At 38.3% G+C, this 19857-nt stretch overlaps 1 protein-coding gene across 4 annotated transcripts in view; it reads right to left on the bottom strand.

Moving 5' to 3' along the window:
• RALGAPA2 (Ral GTPase activating protein catalytic subunit alpha 2) overlaps positions 1-19857 on the bottom strand; it is a 291465-nt gene that overhangs the window by 65270 nt on the left and 206338 nt on the right. For 2 of the 4 annotated variants that reach the window (XM_039874357.1, XM_039874356.1), the window contains exon 37: positions 15339-15466. In XM_039874357.1, the coding sequence (XP_039730291.1) occupies positions 15339-15466 (128 nt within the window). Of the gene's footprint in view, positions 1-6518; positions 11789-15266; positions 15467-19857 lie in introns of those variants that run through there. The other 2 variants (XM_039874353.1, XM_039874355.1) reach the window with 2 other exon arrangements.

The following is a 19857-nucleotide window of genomic DNA, read 5'->3' as shown; positions in this document are numbered from 1 at the left end:
CCCTCCTTTCCACTTTATATGCACCCATCAGTCTGTTCATATATGATTCATTTTACAATCTATTTTTTTTGAGGAGCATTCTCCTGCCAGTCTTATCCTGGGGCTCTAGATGTTGGGAATACAACAGTGAACAAAACAAAGTTCCTACTCCCATGCACTTTACATACTAGTGGAAGAGAGAGACATTAAATAAATGATGAGTGCTAAGGAGAAAGTGGTGAGACCGCCAGAGGGAGGGAGGGCTTGTTATTTTAGAAACTTTTCTGATGGGTGACTTCTGAGCAGAGACCCAAGGGAAGGTAAGGGGTGAGCAATGCAGGTACTGGGGGAGGGAGGACAATTCCTAGTAAGGGCGCAGTTCTTGAGGCTAGAATATATTTGTCGATCCTTATAAAAATGCTAGATTTTTCTGTGGGTGATAATGGGAAGTAACTGGAAGGTTATGAGCTATGACATGCTCTGATTTCTGTTTTCGAAGGAAAACCCTGGATGCTGGAGTTTTCCAAGGACAGCAAGAAGCAGGGAAACTGGGAGGATGCTGGGGTACTGGTCCAGGCAGCTGGGAGCATGAGGGCACCTAGAACAACAGCCTGGGAGAGACGGGGTGGGGTGGTGTGGAGCAGCTGGATTTCGGTTATGTTTTCTGGATTAATTCATTTGCATACACTTCATTCTACGTATCTTTACAATAATCAGTCTGTGGGGGATTATCATCCTTATTTTATAGATAAGGACACTGACAGAGGTAAAGATACTTTTTAAAAGCCAAAAAACGAGTTGTTATTTAAACTCAAATTGAAACTCAAGGTCTGAGGCCTGCTATCACATATCACCTGTTATTTTGAGCACTAATTTGAGCACTACAACAAAAAGACACACCTTACAATTTATCTGGCACTTGGAGGAAAATTGCTGCTGTGGAGAAAAGAGAATGCCCCAAGAATTGAGCCTTGATCACAAGAGATCACTGTTACAGTCAGTGATGCTGCCTAATGTGAGAGCTAGAAAAAGGGTTTAAATTGTTTTCAAGTCTCTCAAAAAAGAAAGAAGATGTTACTATTCTACTGAGTTATCATTAGTGGAATTTTAAACACCTGGTCTACATGACAAACCCACGAGGAAATTGGAGGGCCCCCAGTACATGTGTCTCAACAGTCATTCGAGCAGCTCTGGTACTTCAGAAGCACAGCTGATCTGCTACCTTATTTAATTTCTGTGGCCTAAAGTGTGATAATTGGGGCAAACAAATCCAGAGAAAAAGAATGATTAGAGAAAATAAAAATTTATTTCAGAGGAAGCCAATAAATTAAAAGTACATCTTATCCTGATCTGATCTGACCTAAAAGGCTAAAATTCTTCAAAAGTGGAGCAGTTTATGTGAACTGCTTATGCACAAATATATATGCATTTGTTTGAGAAAATTATAGAGCATAAATACAGAAATGATTTGTTTTCCTTATTCAGATAATTTAAATGCTGTCTTCTGATGTAGACTTCTGATAAGCATTACGCTGTTACGTGCAGAGAATGTTTATCCTGTTAATAATAAGATAGTGTTTCTAAGACATTCTAAAGAGGCTCTCCTGTATTTAAAGTGGTAAAAAATTCTATGAAAACGGTCCTTAAACCTAAAACCAATTTATATTTCTTTCTCATATTCATATTAAAATTGGTTTCTTGGGATTATGTATAAATTCAATTTAAGTTCACTTAATTTTAAATATATGAAGAAAACACACATCTTATTTACTTTCTCATAACTAAGCAGAACTCTCCTCAGGAAAATACAATGTGATGACAATTTTCATCTTTTTCTGGGAAAAAGTTGTGGTTCTTGGATGTTAAAGGCGGAACATAATGGTGAGCAGCAGTAGTTCTCCCCATCAACTCCATGCCTTCTTTAAATTCCACTGAGGATGGCGGTTTGGATGGAGACCCCAAAATCTATTCTGTCCATCTGTTTTATTATTCTTAGAACAACTGTCAAAAGTTGCCCAGGGATCAAGTTGCAAACATACTAATTTGCCTTTGAAAAGTAGGCCCTGGGGGAATTCTGGAACTCTGCTTATAAATTCAGAATCCCAGCAGCTAGTGAGCCTGCCTACCCTTTGTGGAGGTATGAGACTTTGCACTTCCAGACACACATCTGCCTCAAAGCCGGGATGCGGGATGCACTGATATACTTACATGCCACTTCATAGGCAAATAAGGGAGAACCAAAGGTACTTGGCGTTAAGGGCTGGCTTGTTCCATGACAAGCAGAACCCGAGTTTTTAGGAGGCAGTCCCTTCATTGATCATTGATGGATTAGGACCAAAGCTTTGTACTGGAGAGTTTAAACAAATGGACACGGCAGAGGAACAAATATTCTGTACTCTTTTATATACTAGGAGCAAGCTAGGAAGATTGAAGACTGAAATGAAGCATTATAAGAAATAAGCTGAAGAAAAATACCACAAGCCACTAAATATTGTATTGTTTCATTTTTGTGATTTTGATGATAGTGACAAGAAGATCATCTGGACATACATAGTATCTATCAGATGTGGGTTATAAGTAATAAGGAGCAATGTCCAATGGGGTGTCTGTTTAAAATATTGTGGCATTTCGGAAACATGCCATTGTTGGAAACTAGAACAGCTGTGTACTTCTCAAGTTGGCTATGTTAAAGAAATGCACAAAATATAACACAGACATCAAAGTGCATCTTGACTCCCTAGTGGCTTGCGCATTGGACACCTGATTGTGGGGTGGGGAGGGTGAGGGGAGAGAGGAGAAGAGAGGATTGGCTGGCATGAACACTGATCCTCAAAGCTTCCTTCCCTCACCCTGGCCCCAGTGGTCTTTATCAAGTCCCAGGGAATGAAGTCAAATGCTTTCAAAGCACAGGACTCCAAATTTGAAGCATAACATTCAAATTACCCATTTTAGAGTTTGGTTAAATTCCACAGAGTAAACTAGAAAGGACACCCTCTCGAGCCTAACATGATGGCATTTGGGTTGTATTCACCCACAGATTACCAAAAAGGTATTCTGCTTTGATTAAAAAATTTACTTGAGTGTGCTGCAAATTACTCTAGCTCCGAAGCCTGCTGGGAGCTTGCTGCATACGCTAAGGCAGACAGGCACAGAAGGGCTCACCATTTGGATTTGCCTGCTTTGTCCTTCTTTGGCTTTGCACAATCTCTTATTATAATAAGGCATGTATTATCCTTTTCAGAGATTTGAATAACAGAAAGTCTCACTTTCAAATATATTGCTTATAATCCCAGAGTCTACTAAATGTTCTGGGGATGCTGTTTATGGCATTATGTTCCTTTCGAAATGCGGCTGATAATTAGTAAACTCAAATTTGATTAATGTTGGATTAAGAGGTTCTGATGTCTCGCTGCAATGTGTTATTTCAGTCTGTGGGCCCTGGAAGAGATCATCCTTAGGAAACTTGTTCCTTCCCCTTTCCAGAATGGAAAGATGAGTTTAAAACCCTGATTTTTTAAAAAAGAGAATTCAGTTTTATTCAACTTCAGTCGAATTCAGTTTTTTCTTACTCTTTTTTGTTTTCTCACTTTGAAGCTGGAGCCAATGAATTAATTATTTTAGAGCAAACAAAATAAACTAGAAATAAAAGTCCTCCTCCAAAAATGCCGAGGGTGAGCCCTTCCGGGTTATGGCACAGTAATCTGGCATGGATAAATAGTTCAGACAGTCTGAGCTCTCACTAGGCCCCAGTACAGAATTTTGAGACTATGAAGATCTCTGAAAACAAAAGATCTGTTTGGTAAAAATATCAAAGCCCATGAAAATGGTCATAAATAATACTCGAAGAAAAATACTCGAATTAATGCTATTTTTTGCTTTTCAAAGTTAAGGTTAGGGATACCTCCTTCAGTTTTGTTAGGATTCTAAAAAGGCCTGGAATGGCCAGAGTTTCTTCCATGCTCCATGGCCAGAAGATTCCATGTTAGTTCGTCGCCTCTGTTTTTAAATTCATAATCTTGTTTGCCTAATGCTGAAGAGTGTGGGAGAATCAGGAATAATGGCTCCCTCTGAAGCTGTGCCATTCCCAAAGTAACCATCTGAATACTAAAGAAATATTGTCATTTATGAAATGACCTTTTGCTCTTTGAATATTCAGACATTAATAAATGTTAAATGCCTGGAAATCCCAGCAGCATTTTGAAAAAAGGTAAGCAGGGTCAGCACATTCTCTTCTGCATGCTTTTGACATGATGACCATTTTCACTTTTCTAACAGCTTTCAAATAGCAAAATGTATTTGGGAACAACAGTGGAATTTGTGTCATCATGACCAAATGATTACGGTGCAAACCCGAGATTCTTCTGGGGCCCAGCAGGCTTCTGGTCCCTATGGAAACCAAACCTCAGATATTGTCCTCCACTCAGCTGGAGGACAGAGCGAGGGAGGCTTTTGTGCTTGGTGAGATTTCTTCCACAACCTTCCAGCACCAGACCCTAGTGCTTCCTCCCGACTCTTTTCTAATTGAGATGCAAATTAATCTCTCTGGCTGATTACACTTCCCTTAAAGCTACTGACAAATGCAGCTGTAACCAGAGTTTGCGGACTTTCCAACAAGTGACTTCAGCTGTCAGTATTTGCATGCCCAGCCAAGGCTCAGCCTGCTCCAGGTCTCAGACTTGTGGAGACCTTCCCTTGGGCATTGCAGGCGTTTTATTTACGTGTATAAAATTTATAGGCAATTAAGAATTTAAAAAAACCCTACAACTATGTTCCTAGGATTTAGAAATAGACTCTAACACCAACTCTAACACCAATCATTTAAGGCCTTTCCAGACACTTCTAACCTGGGCTTGTCGCTCCCCTCCTGGGGGGCCACAGCTTTAATGGCAACATGAGATTTCCTTTCCACTTCCTTCTTGTCTGCAGGTTTTCTGACTTTAACACTGTTTGAGTTCAATCCCTCAAAAACTAACAAAATACATTTATGGCTCTAAGGAAATGGGCTTACTAACAAGCCTTTACTTAGGCTCTCAATAAGATTCCATCAATTTGAAAATCAGGTATAAAGTCATCATTCTAATTGTCAGGAATTTCACATAAATGTCCTTCATTAACTTTTTGGGGTGGTGATAGCAGGATTATTATTTAGAATTCCCTAGAAAAATAATATGCACAAAACACTATATTGTTCAATATAAAGAAAAATACATACAAAATCCAATTTTTCAGTAACGATTTAACCATTTTCTTCTTTTGAATACTACTATCTATGTATTTTTGCCAATGTAGTTCACTGAGAACTATTTATTGAGTAATTGCTATGTGCCAAGCACTGTTCTAAGTGCTGGAGATACAGCTGTTAACTAAACATTCAAAAATGGAAAAAGAGGACTTAAAAACATGTATCAATATATACATACATAGGTACATATTCTATTTCTAGAACTGTATTTCTTGAATTAAGGCTTTCGATGAAAAAAAATGCAATTTTATAAAATGATTTCCTTGTCTTTTGCTTTCCAAAAAAAAAAAAATTTTCCCAAATTACTCTCTCTGTCCCTTCACACACCCCCACTCACCCACACACACACTCACAATGTACTAGGAGGTGTTTGTGAGAGGGATATCAACAAAATGGAAATAGGCCCCCGCTGGGAAACTCACAGTATACTTAGGAGAAGAGGACAGAGTGAGGCCCAGCCTGGCAAGGAGAGCTTTAGAGGGCTAGATGGCTGCAGGAAGGTGAGCGGAAACCCAAGGGGTTGAGGGGCAACAGAATGGCCAAGAGGGGAATCCTGGGGGGTCGCCATATCCAAGGGCCCCAGAGTGGGAAGGAGCACACCCCCTGTAAGGGACTGGCGATGAGAGCGATGACCCAATAACCAGGGATCTGAGAGTAGGAAGAGGGGAGGCAAGCTGGGACTATTACTGATATTTCCCTAAGCATGGTGTCAGAAGCCCGGTTTCTGCAGATTGTTAGATTTACAATAACTTTTCCTTAGGGTAGAGCCGGCTTTAACATCTACGATGGTAAAAGGTAAATACTTCCCAAGACCTAACTCCACAGTTGGGTGGTTCCAGTTTTTACAACAGAGGTTTAAAATGCCAATACTTATTTATGGGGCCAGGCTAGTAATATAGCAACTGCAATAACACTTATTGGACTCTCATTAAGAACCAGGCACTGTCTTACCTGCTTGGCTCACTAACCCCTTCACCAATCCTCAGAAGGCAGCCAACTGGGGGGCACAATGATGGTTGCATCTGGTGTCAGATGCAGCCATCATTGTGCCCCCCAGTTGGCTGCCTTCTGAGGATTGGTGAAGGGAAGACATGTCGATAGGCTGGGCTGTGATGAACAGGAGAGCACGTAGCCTGTATGAAGGGTGATTGCTGCCAGCAGGAAAGGAAGCCCAGGGGGAGTCAGAGGTTTCAATTCTTCAAGAGAAGTCAGAAATCTAGGTTTTTTAAAATAGAAAATCTCCCAATTGTTCAACATGGCTGTCAAACTCCATTTTTATTAGTAAAGCTGGAGGCCGACTGCAGTTCAAACAAAGCCCATCTGGGGGCTGGATTCGGCCTGTAGGCAGCTGGTTTTGTAGGCTCTGGTTTTTGAATGTTTGCTTTGACATTGAGCTAAAAGCTGCTTCCTGGTTTCCTCTGTTCATTGGTTCCAGTTCTGCAGCCTCATCTTCTCTTTAAACCTCCTCCCCCTCCAAACCTCCTGAAACAACCCCTTCTTGGTTGTAATGGTTCCCTGAGACCTAAAATGCAGTGGTCACGACTTCTGTGGACTTGCTCCAGGTGGGTCGAGGTCTCTCTTATGTGGTCCCGGAGGGGCACACCACCTTTTACAATGTGACCTGAGGCTGTGGAAGCAGAGGGATGATGCCTCTGTTCCTGTGACTCCTATGATCAAGACCTCATGATCCTCGTGCTGTGGTTTTAGAGAACGTGGTGTGGTCAGCCGCTGAATCACCCTTTCGTCTCTCATCTCAAATCTGTGCTCAACCAAAATCCTCAGACTTTTTCCACAGTGATTGCTATCATGCTCTATCAACCTCATCCTGTACCCACAGAGCTGATGATTTAAACCCAAGTGCATGGCGTTACAGTTACCCTCCTAGACCTCATCTTGTTGGTTTCAGCCTGGAAATCTCATCTGTTGAGATAATCCTAATTTCTGATTTTGCCTTGTGTCAAATTAGTTAACCCTCTCGTCTTTCTTAAAAGTAGTATTTTGATAAACATGTGTTTTAGACCTCCGTGAAATGTGATGGTAAAAAGTCGTTGAATGGAAGAGTAGTTGAACAGAGCTGTGATATACACACCATATCAGGGTCATAAGGGCTCCGGTCGATTGGTGGTCCATAAATATTATAATGCATTTTAGGTTTGGCCACAGTGAAGTCACCCAGCTCCCATGGGCCCATATTTCTCTCTCTTACCTGCTAGATGATTACAACACTTTATCTTGTGTTTTACTGAAATTAAGATTTATATTTATTATAAGTTTTGTCTAATCTCTGAGAATAGTAATCTTATCAAACAAAAAAAGTGTGTCTGAATTAACTCTTTTAACTCTTTTCTGAAGGCTCACAAGTAATCTAGTCTAACAATTTTACAAGGCATCTATGCAACATGACAAAATTCATCTTTTAATCCTTTGACACGAAAGTATTTTCCTATTTTCAGTTCTGAGCATATGCTTCATTTTACATGATTTCTAAAAAAAAAAAAAAAAGTTCTTGTGGTTCTGAGACTACCGTTGTAAATTTGTTTTAAAATCGAGCATACTTGGCCTTGAAGACTGGACTTTACTTGAAGGGGCCAATTCTTTTTTCTTATCGTGTTCTCAGTGATTTGAGTTTTAATTCATACGCTGACATTACTCTGTCCCTTCCCATGTGAAGATAGAGGACGACCGGGATATGGGTTAACAATGACGACCTCTGTCAGCACAGGGCAGAGCTCTTCTTTCGATTCCGATGCGCCTGTTTTAAATAGGAACTCACCAGTCTGCTCTTGCGACTACACTGGCTGCTCTTCCATGCCGCTCCTTTTTCTTTCTCAGAGAAATAGTTTTTAATTTTGTAATAAAAAAGATCTCTCATTTCTTATTCCCTTTCACAGCCTCAACTCATCTATGCGGACATGCCATTTTTGCCTCTGAATTCAAGTTTATGAAATGGCAGCGCACTGGTCTACTTGCGTTTTCCTCCCACTCTTGTACAAACTCTAATATGAACTCATTGCTTTTTGCAACACTGAAAGTTGCAATCTTAAATTGCTAAGGAATGGATCCAAAATAGTTCTCCTTATTTGCTTCCTCTGTCTTCTGAGAGATGGCATTGTTTGCCAGCCAAGAATTTATCAAATGCTTGTTGCATTTACTAGAATGTACCTTGGAGCTAACACTGAGTAGTGTAAATGCCCATTACAACTATATTTTGCCTTTGGGCCTGTTTAGAAATGTGGATTAGAAAAGCACTCTTGATGCCCTACCATGAAGAGTATCACTCCATTCTGGCTGCTGCTCTCAAATCCAGCCTTCTCCCATGCATTTTCCATTCTCAGGCACTACAATCCCACCCAGGAATTTTTTTTTTTTCTTTTAGCTGCTGCTATTATCTGATATGTTTTTCCCTCTTTCTTTGAAGTAATTCAGTTCTAGGTCATATTATACCCAATTTTCCAGGTGAAGACTTGAGGCTGCTAATAGAAGACACAGATATGACCTCCCAGGAGACTGTGTCTTGCTTGACCACTCCACTGAAGGTAAAGCTTCTTTCTCTCCTTGCTTTTCTGAGAAATGGTTCTCTCCTTTTCCTCCACCTCTCCCCTCCCCTCAAGCCTATTCTTCCAATGTGCTGCTCCAGAGAGTTCTGTCCTTGATTGTCATCTCGTTATCATCTGCACCCTGCAAATCTAGCAGGTCCCACATTGAAATAGTCTACCTGCTTTATGTAGGCATCTTATCCATTCCTCTGCCACTGCTTGAGATCAGGCCCTGATTGTCTCTCAGAACTCCTTCCACTGCCCCTGAAATGCCTTCATCCCTTCTGTCCTCTCCATGTGTGTGTCTCCCATACACTGTCATATGAAGCATCTGTGGTTCTCAAATGTGATGTACTCTTTCAGAACTTAGTCTGTAAGCAAATAATGCCCCCTCACTTGGAATCTCTTATGTTCATATTTCTATTCCTAATGCCTGGCCCATGGCAAGGACACAGTAAATGCTGACAAATACACAATTGGTTCTGCATGGCAAAACACACCATGGAGCACCACTTGACTCATTTTCATATACTTTTCTTGAGTGTATGGAACAAGTGGAGGAAATTAAAGGTCTGTGCAGAAAAAAGAACAAAGATCCCAATGGAGAGGAAAGAAACAGGATTGTTACAGCTTTAGTGAGAGAGGCCATTTATGAAGGTGTATATATTGAGAACAAACTTAGCAATGATATTAAGAAGTCATGAGTCTAAGAAAGAAGCTCCGGTCTTATTAAATATATCTGCTAATAGTAAATGAAACTAAACTTCACTTGTGAAACAATGAGGTACAAAATTACTTTTTCTTAGGCAGTCCAGTTCTCTCAAATCGAATGCTGATAGTTCCAGAGAGGAGAGATGGCAAATGCCATTGAGACTATTGTTCTGTTGAAGTGGACGTTAATTTGAAAAAGCCACCATCTGTTTGATTCAGGGTGAACTCCTCCTAATGGGCACCCTGCATATTGCGCATAACCTCTCCCCTGAAACAAGTTATCTGAGACGGAGAATGAAAGCCCTGGCTCAAATGGTTTTGGAAACTTCTATCAGCTGACAGTGGTTTGATTTTGGAATCTTTAGTTGGCCTGGGAACTGTAAACATGACATGTGGCAAGCTTCCCATTTACAACACTCTAGGCACAGGAACAGGCCCTCTGATTGCCCACGAGGGATAGAAAAAGCAGATGGCAGGTGAGTTGGCCCTCATCACTCAGAAGAGCAGTGGCCACAGGATGAAGGCTCCACTTGACAGATTTGATTTAGCCTGCCGTGGAAGTTACCAGAAAACTCAGGAGGGACAAAAGGACTAAGCTGAAATATTACTGCTTTCCAAACACATCCCTACTGTGTTAACATTTTTTTTGATCATATAAGACAATAGTATTTTTCAGTCTCTTATGAGCCTTCACCACACAGTTCCAACTGTTTGATCACTTAGCCAAGGGTGCCCCAAACAAGAACTCCTTTGATATTGGTTCTAAGCTGGATTTACTGCTTAAAAAGATCTTCAAAAGGCAAATTCATTCCAACAATTCCCCGAGTAGTCAGCTTAATAAGAAATGTTGCATTTTTTTGAACATACTATATAAAATTGATATAGAACTGTCCACATTTCTACTTCTAGTTAAATATTATATAAGACTGAATCTCCATTGAAACTCTTTTAAGGCAGTTAAGTATCAATCATTAGCTGGAGAGGAAAAGGAGATAAGAATACCTACTGCAAACTAATTCCATTGGCTCTTTTCTTTATCATCGGGTTCAATGTTTGGCTATCTCTGGTCAATACAAAAAAGCAAGTGCTCCTTCTCTAAAGGATTTACAGAATGTCTGAACTAAACAACATGCCCTTTGTTCATAAAATAGTCATTCTGATACCTAGAAAAGTGAATGACATTTGGATAAAAATGAACAGTTTGGCAAGGTTCTATTTAATGACTGTAATCTAAATATTAGAAACAAAATGAGGATACAGGATTGCCCATATAAAATGGCCTGTGTTGACGAAGATACCTCCCTTTCTTTGCCAGCACCCAATACTGTACCTCATATCTCAGGGAAAGAGTAACTAATTCTTTCTCAGATTTTTGCTCTCTTAAACGAACTGTGTCTTCTACAGCACACATACAAGGTGCTTTATTCCTTAATGGGTTTTAGTTCATATGCCAATAAAATTTTGTCAAGGGATATACTGTCTGGCTTTAAGAAGGGGAATCAATCTAATAAACTCCAAGGAAGAGAGTTTTCCAACTCATATGGCGGGGAGAGGGTGTTTTGGAATGGGCTCCAGGCAGGGCTTCATGGGCATGTGACCTGAGCAGCTGCACAGGGCCTTGTGCTTATAACAAGCCCTGCTTGGATTAATGTTCTGCTGCTACTATCTTGAAATTCTTAATAATTTTACCTTTGATCTTGTGTTCTGCACTTAAAGTGTGATGAGACAATGGAGAATGCACATGGGCAGAGGAGATACACAAAATATGCTGTCTGCTGGCTCCTTGCTACCTGTCCCATGCGCACATAGCCTTAGCAGTGCTCCACAAGCATGGACAACCCACAATGCCTGGGAGTTTGGAGAGATCCAAAGACAGCGCATGAGAAGTATGCTACTCACTTTATGACTGAATAAGTAGCAGGGCTGACTACCCTGAGAGGCTTACTCTTCATCTGAATGCATGAAGGAAAAATGATGTCTCCTACTAAACATGAATGATCAAGAAGCCCTATATATCCTTAGTTGTGTTACTTCCATGTACAGATGCTCCTCAATTTATGATGGTTAGTTGAAAATATCGTTAAGTCGAGAATCCATTTAATAAATCTAACCTACTGAACATCATAGCTTAGCCTAGCCTACCTTAAATGTGCTCAGAACACTTACATTAGCTTATGGTTGGAAAAAATCATCAAACACAATGAATACACTGTAGAAGAGCATCAGTTGTTTACCTTCGTGATCACATGGCTGACTGGGAGCTGCACCTAGCTGCTGCTGCCCAGCATCACGAGAGAGTATCATACCGCATATACCTAGCCTGGGAAAAGATCGAAATTCAAAATTCTAAGTACAGTTTCTACTGAATACATATCACTTTCCCACCATTGTAATGTTGAAAAATAGTAAGTTGAAGCATCATAAGTCAACAATTTACTCTAAAAATGATCCCTGTGTTAGCCAACAATTTACTTTAAAAATGAAGACATAGAAAGAAAGGGAAATGCAGGATGATCCATAGGTCCTTTTCCTGACAGTCCTTTTATACTCATCAGTAAACTGAAAGGAGAGAGTTGGTACAATATGTACATATGAAGAGTGAAATAAAAATAGAAAATAGGTAAAAGTTAGTTCTGTGTAGTGCTTCCAGTGTTCTGGTAAGAATGAAATATATCCATGTAGGAGTTATGAAATACAAATTGTATAATTTTGGTGATTCCGTATGTGAGTTAAATGCTTTTATATTTGCACATTAAATGGGCATTGCACAATACAAAGAATGATAAAATTAATGATAAAATAATTTAAATTTTAAATATTTCTTTACTTAAAATAACATTAAACAATAAATAAAAACTATCAGGTCAAGTCAAGAGAAAAGCCATAAAAAAATGGAAAAAGCTTTACATTTTAGCATAGTTAAAGGCATTTTCCCCTGCTTTTTGAACAAGGAGCTCCATATTTTCATTCTGCACTGGGACCCATAGGTTACATAGCCAGACCTGGTTTCAGGTATGTCCAAACTATTGCTAATCTTCTAAGTCCGTGAGGGGCTTGCAGGGGCTTGAGTGGTGGCTTCTACACTCCCTCCCTACCTGTTGCCCTGACATCAGACAGCCTTGAACCTGTACTAAGAATAGAATTTTCAAGGCTGGCCATGAGGTGAAAGGGTTAAGGAAGCTCATTCTTGCATCTTTCACAGGCATCTGGATAGACTTGACTGTGCATAAAATCCTGAAAAACCCAAGTTTACCACGGGAGAACACTCTGAGTCCTTGTACTTGCTATGTGTGCTCTGCCTGGAATGTGCCCTGCCCCCTGGGGCCAGCTTCTCTCTCATGCCTCCATTCTCAGCCTATATGCTCTCTGCAGAGGTCTTTCCTCAAAGGTTTCGCCGCCCCCCGCCCTTAGTTCCTTTACAGACCTCGATTAGCTTGTGTGTCTTCTCTATGAAGCATGGAGGAAAAGCCGTGTCCACTTTGGTCCCCGTGCACCCCAAACTCCTAGCATGGGGTTTGGGAGTCCACAATGACTGTTTGTTTGGTAAACAAATGAATGTAAGGAGGCACCCATGACTAGGATGTGTTAGGTTATTCAGTGTTTTTCCAAATTCAAATCTAAGATTTATCTCAATGAAGCAGTGAATTCTAGACATAAACTATAACACAAACTAGTTTAGGCTTTTGCCAAAGCATATAAGGACCAGCATGTTTTAACAAACAGGTTAAGAGGGCAATTAATTATTAATAGCCTAGACAAATATCTATAAATATTTAAAATTTCTAAAAATTGGTATTAGTAATTTTTAAAAGAAAATGTTTAAAAAAAAAAAAACCTTCCTTTTTCCCTCCTTATTTTTTCCACTTCTCCCAACTTTTCTTCTTATTTTACCTTTGGTTTCTGGCATGAATATTACCTTTTTTGCAGGCAGAAATTAAGGAACAGAATGATTAGCTAAGTGATTACAAAGTTTTCCCCATTGGCTACATCTCTACAAAAATTATATATATTATTTTTTGTTTTAAATAATTTATTTGAATAGTACTAACTAAATCTTTTCAAGGTATAAGGCAAAAGAAAAATATTAAAATATTTTATAGTAATCAACATGATAGGTTTTGGTACTTTCTCCTTCCTAATTTCTATACTAAGTTGTCAAACTGGCTATTTTATGAGTTATTTTAGAATACAGAATTTACTGACATTAGCATCAGTAGCCCTACCTGGCATCCACATTAGTTCAATATGATTGCTTGAAAAGTTTTTAAAGTAATGCTGAATCTTATCCTTAGAACTTTTAAAAATAATGTTTTCCTGAAATCTGATTATTCTGATGCTATATTAACTCTTACTTGAGAAAGCAATGTTCAACAAAATAACAAAGCACGTATTTTGTAATGAGAACTTCAATGTAGAGAAGGTGATGTGACAAAAATCACAATAGACTTATATAAAATGAAATTTTTGTTTGCAAATGATTTTTTTTTTGCCTTCCTCTGACATACTTGACTGATGAGTGTCCTGCTCATCCTAGTTGACATGCAAACTGACAAGCCAATTGCCAAATAGATCTTTCTGATTTCTGCCAAGAACCCCTTTTCAACAGCATGTGAAATAAAAACTCCATGCTGAAGGCTGAATCGACACCAGCCATAAGATTAAGTCTAGAGTGCTGTGGAAATCACTGCAAAGAATGCCATCTCCCAAACATGCACCACCAGCCTGGACAAAAGCACGGGGAGCATGCAGAAAGGAATAATGCTGCCCTAGCCCCCGGGGAGGGACCAGATGGGACCTAATAGCTCTTTTCTACTACTAATTTCTATGATAATTCCAAGTTGCCACATGGCAAATGTATTTTTTTTTTTAATCTAAAGAGAATATCAGTCAATGAAATGACTAGGATTTTAATGAAAGGTATTTTTCATGAACTATATCTATTCACACATGATATTTCTCACCCATCCCTCATCCCCAACCTCCAGCAACACATCACTTACAGTTAGGTTGAGAGAAGTAGAGAGAGCAAGGTCAAACACAATATGTACAATCATTATCAACATCAATTAGAAACAAAGTGGTTCTAAGTTTTATTAGGAGGTCAGATGCCTTTTGCAGCAATTTCATACAGTCACCTTAATTTCTTTTTCTTATAATCAGAGCAAATGCCTGGATTTTATGATTATAGAATGCCAACTAATGTTTAGGGGGAAAATTATAAAAGTGAAATTTCTTTTGTTTTTAAAGAGAAGACCAGGAATCAGAGAAGGAGATATTAATTATCTGGGAAAATAACAAAAGAATCTCTAGCTATTTTTATTGATGAGTTTAAGTACAACCTGGTTGAGGGTGCCTTTCCTTGCCCTTCCAACCAGATGCAATTTCTCCCGCCTCTGACCTCCTGGAACACTGTTTGTATTTCTCTGGTGGCACTTGCCACATTCTTTGATTTATTAGAGTCATTTCATTTGCTGTTGGTTTCTGGTAGGCATTCTGAGTGACCCCATTACATTTTCCTCAGCATTCTACCTTAGATAAACAACAGACTGCAACAAATAGGGATAAATGCAGGAGATGGAACTTGAAGAAACATATCTGAGAAGATATGAGCATCTTTTGGTAGTCATAGCTTCTCAGCACAAACTTATGTGACTAAATCGTAAAAATAAACTCTAAGTTTGATGCAGCACATAATTATTACGTTTAATATCAACTAACAAACGGCATGAAATCACTGTTATTTTCAACACAGCTTGAAAACAATTCTCTCTTCACTCTTCAATCCAGTTAATACTTACCTCTTATAAAAACTGCCAGGAATCTGGATTCGGGGAAGGTTAATAAGTTGCATATTTAAAGCAAAAAGATACAAGCTCTGGTAGAGTGGGATGAGGCACTTCACGGCCCTGCTGGCATTGATGCACGTGGCACATATTAGGCTTGGCAGTAGCTTCCCACTCACTATGGCTCCATCAAACAGAGGCCCAAAAAACGGAACCTGTTGATTCCAAACAGAAAAACACTTAATTTTCAAAAACCAGTAAAAGTAAAACCAAAGACATGAGAACAGCTGATTGATATCTCAGACTTGTCATGAACACAAAGACTGTCACCCATAGAATAAATGCTGACTTTAGCAGGGACACAGGTCAAGGGCTTTCAAATCAAGGAAAACAAGATTGCTCCACAATGTTCCTCTACTATGAACTCTTTAGCAAAATTTCTGATGACAAATTGTCACCAGGTTATTCTTTTTTGTGTTGGTTGTCATTTACAGAAATGGCATTATTTTTTCTGAGTGCCTATGCTGTGTGGATTATGCACAATACACAGCCCTGCTTTACTGCATACCTCTAGCCTTGATCCTTTTGAAACCAGTTTTGGAATTGGCAATATTTCTGCATGGATCCTGATACATAATAACTTTTAATGGAGATGATGACTGGTCCTGTTAGCAACTATAAGGTCCTACTTAAAGTCCTTATTCTAAAAACTTCTTTCCCTCTGCTTCCAAGATATTGTATTATTCTCGCTTCTTTTTCTTTTTTCTTTTCTTCCTTTTTTTAAAAGAGACTCAGCTTTCCTTTACTGGACCCACTTCTACCATGTGGGTAACCCACAAGGTTTTGGCGCTTTTCTTTTTTGTATTTCTTCCTTTTCTCTTTCATTTTTTATTTTCCATTAGAATTTCATCGACTCCACTTACTAATATGGAGATTGTCAGCTCCATGAGGTCGAGGACTGGGTCTGCCTTGTAACTCATATTTATTCATTCATACTTGCTTAGTCATTTATTCAAAAAATATTTATTATGTGACAGACACTTTTATTCACTGAGGACATAGCAGTAAAAGAAAAAAATTCCTAATTTTACTGAGCTAAGAATTTATTGGCGTTTTCAGAGAGTGAACACCATAAATACATAAAATGTATATTTTAGGTATTAAAAGTGCTAAGGTGAAAAATAAAGCAGGGAAGATCAACAGGACTCTTTTTGATGGGGGGGAAGTTCTCCAATTTTAGATCACATGGTCAGGGGGAGCTTCAGGGAGGGAATGATACTTCAGTAAAGACTTGACAGAAGTGAGGGGATGAACCCCGAGCTATGAGGTTATCTCATAGAGCAAGAACATTCCAGGCAGAGGAACAGCAAATACAACAGCCCTGTGTTGGGAGTGGGATTAGTATGTGTAAGCAATAGCAAGGAAGCCACGGTGGCTGAAACCAAGTGGGGCAAGAAAAGAAATAGAAGGAGATTAAGTTCGACAGGTAATACCAAAAGGGGACTTCTCAGAAATTTTAAGGATTCTGGATTTCAGCTCTGAGTAACATGAAAGGCTTTTAGAGGGCTTAGGGAAGGGGGATATAATCTCACCTACATTTTAAAGGTACTGCCTGGCTGCTGTGTTGGGAAGCTGTAAAGGGTAAGCATTATGGAGACCAGTTAAGGAGCTACTGAATAACCCAGCAAGAGATAATGATGACTTGGATCAGAATGGTAGCAGGAGAAGTGGGAAGAGTTGATCGGTTTGTGGATATAGTATGAAGTTAGAGCTGACAGGATTTGTGGAGGATTATTAATGAAGTGGGTATATAAAAAAGGAGTCAAGGATGATGTTATGGTTTGTGGCCTGGCAACTGCAAGAGTGGAGTCACCTTTTCCTAAAATGGATTAGTGATCCTCAGGGGGAGGGTCACTAGCTCAATTTTAGACATGCTAAGTTTGAGATGCCTATTAGGTATCCAGTGGTAATGCATGAAGGTGGCAGAGGATACATCAGGCTGGAAGCCAAGGCTCAGGTTGGAGATTTATGAGTTATTCATTTATAGAAGGTGTTTATAGCCATGAGATTGGATAATCGGATAAGCAAGAAAAGAGGTTCAAGGACTATATTTTATGGCCCTCCAATGTTTAGAGATTGGAGACACGAGAAAGAATTCACAAAGAAGACTAAGAAGAAGTAGCTGGAAATATAAAAGCAAAATCTCTAATGAGTAGCACTGTACCTGGTTGGAAGACAAATGTCAGTTGAATGGATAAATTGATATTTTAATAATTTGAATGAATGAATGAATGATTGTCTCCAGCCTCTGGGTTATGTCAGAGACAATTTCTCTGTAGAACACCTTTTCTGTGGTTGGCACTGGGGAAGGGGCTTGGGATACATTGGTGAATGAAAGACCATATTTGTCTATAGGTGCTGACATAAGAAAACTACAGACTAACATTCTTTGACAAAGATATAAAAATCTGTTATAAATTGTTAACCAATTAAATCCAGCAGTATGTATAAAGGACACTGTATCTTGACCAAGTGGTATTTTGCATAAAAAACCAAGGTTGTTTTAACATTCATAAATCCATAAATACAATTTACTAAATTAACAGAATAAAGAAGAAAAACCACATGATCTTCTGAATAGATAGAGAAAAAGCATGGATAAAATTAAATTCTCATTCATGACATAAAAAAATTCCTAGCAAACTGTGAATAGCAGGGAACTTCTTCAATTTGATGCAATCTTAAAGGAAAAAACATTATGACATCATAAGTAACGCTAAAAATATTAAATGTTTTCTCCCTAAGAGCTGAAAAAACAAGGTTGTCTATGCTCACTTCTTCTAGTCAATATTTTTGAATGTTATTTGTCCTTGTTATTGCGATAAAGAAAAATATGAAAAAGGAAAGAAAGGAACATAAAGATTAGAAAGAAGTAAAATCATTTTTATTCTCAGGTGACATAAGTATGCAATATATTCTTCAAACCAATTATATTTCTCAGTGTTAGCAACAGCTAAAAAAATGACATTTAAAAATACTGTTCATGATAGCATCAAAAACACCAAAATCTTAGAAATAAACTTGATAAAAGCTATGAAAGACATCTATACTTAAAACTACCAAACATTGCTGAGATAAATTAAGGACAACCTAAATAAATGGAAAGATGTACAATGTTCATGGATTAGAAGTTTCCATATTGATAAGATGTCGAGTTTTCTGAAACTGGGATACAGATTCAGCACAAATCAAATCAAAATTTTAGTAAGCTGTTTTTTATACATATGGATAAGCTGATTCTAAATTTATATGGAAATGAAAAGACATAAATTAGTCAAGACAATAATAAGATTTATATTATCTGATTTCAAGGCATACTATAAAACTACAATAATAAGCATATCATAATATTGACACCAAGATAGACAATAGAGTCCAAGAATAGAGCCACGTATATATGGTAATTGATTTGTAATAAAGGCAGCACATTAATTTTACAGAGAAAGTAAAGTCTGTTTCAATAAACAACTGGATAGCCATACTGAGAAGTGAAATTTGACCTCTACCTCATATCACACTCACAAAAACTGAGATGCATTATAGATCAAAATATTAAAGCTAAAACCATGAAGCATCTAGAAGGAAACATGAGAAAATCTTCATAATCTAGGGTTAGGCAAGGATTTCTTGGGTACAAAAGGCACCAATTATAAAAGAAAAAAAAATAAACTGAATACAAATTTTAAAAATTCTGCTCATCATGAAAGTAAAAAGGCAAGTCACACATATTCTCCAAACTGGATATATCCTAAATGTACATTAACAGGAGAATGAATCAAAAATTTGTGGTATATTCACCCAAAAGAATATTCCACAGTAATGAAATGAACAAACCACAACTACATGTAACATCATGAGAATAACCCAAATATAAAGCTGAGTGAAAGAAACAGACACAAAGAAGTTCATACTATATAATTCCATTCACAGGAAGTTCAAAACTAATCAATGGTAACAGAAGTCAGAATGGCTACCTTTTCAGGGGATTATTAATTGGGAGGGGGCATAAGGGACATTTCTGGGGGCTGGTAATAGCCTATGCTTAGATCTGCATAGTAAACTGTTCATTTTGAAAACATCCATCAAACTGTATACTTAAAATTTATGCCCTTTTCTTTATTAATGCTATAGTTCAAAGAAAATATTTTTTAAAAAAACAAGCAAGAATATAGAAGATTTGAACAACAAAACTAATAAACTAATCCTAATGGATACAAATAAAATACCTCACCCAAGCAGAAACACATTCTTTTTAACTCTCACAGAATATTTTTTAAAAATTGACCATATTCTAGGCCAAGGATACACAATACAGCCTGTATGAACAAAACTGTACTATACTAGATACCTTTAATGGCAAATTCTACAAAACCTTCAGAAACAAATGATTATTATTTTAGAGAAACTTCCAGTGTATTAGAAAAGAGAAAGCAAACCCACTCATTAATAACTTAGGGGCCTAATTCTAGCCTGGTACCTTTTCTTGTATGGCCTCCAAGCTAAGAATAGTGTTTACTTTTTCAACTAGTTGAAAATTTTGGGGGGG

This window comes from Pteropus medius, unplaced genomic scaffold (genome assembly GCF_902729225.1).
Source record: "Pteropus medius unplaced genomic scaffold, Ma_sr-lr_union100, whole genome shotgun sequence".
Classification (NCBI taxonomy): Eukaryota; Metazoa; Chordata; class Mammalia; order Chiroptera; family Pteropodidae; genus Pteropus; species Pteropus medius.
The sequence above is the reverse complement of the archived record's forward strand: the minus strand, read 5'-3'. Positions and strand labels throughout refer to the sequence as shown.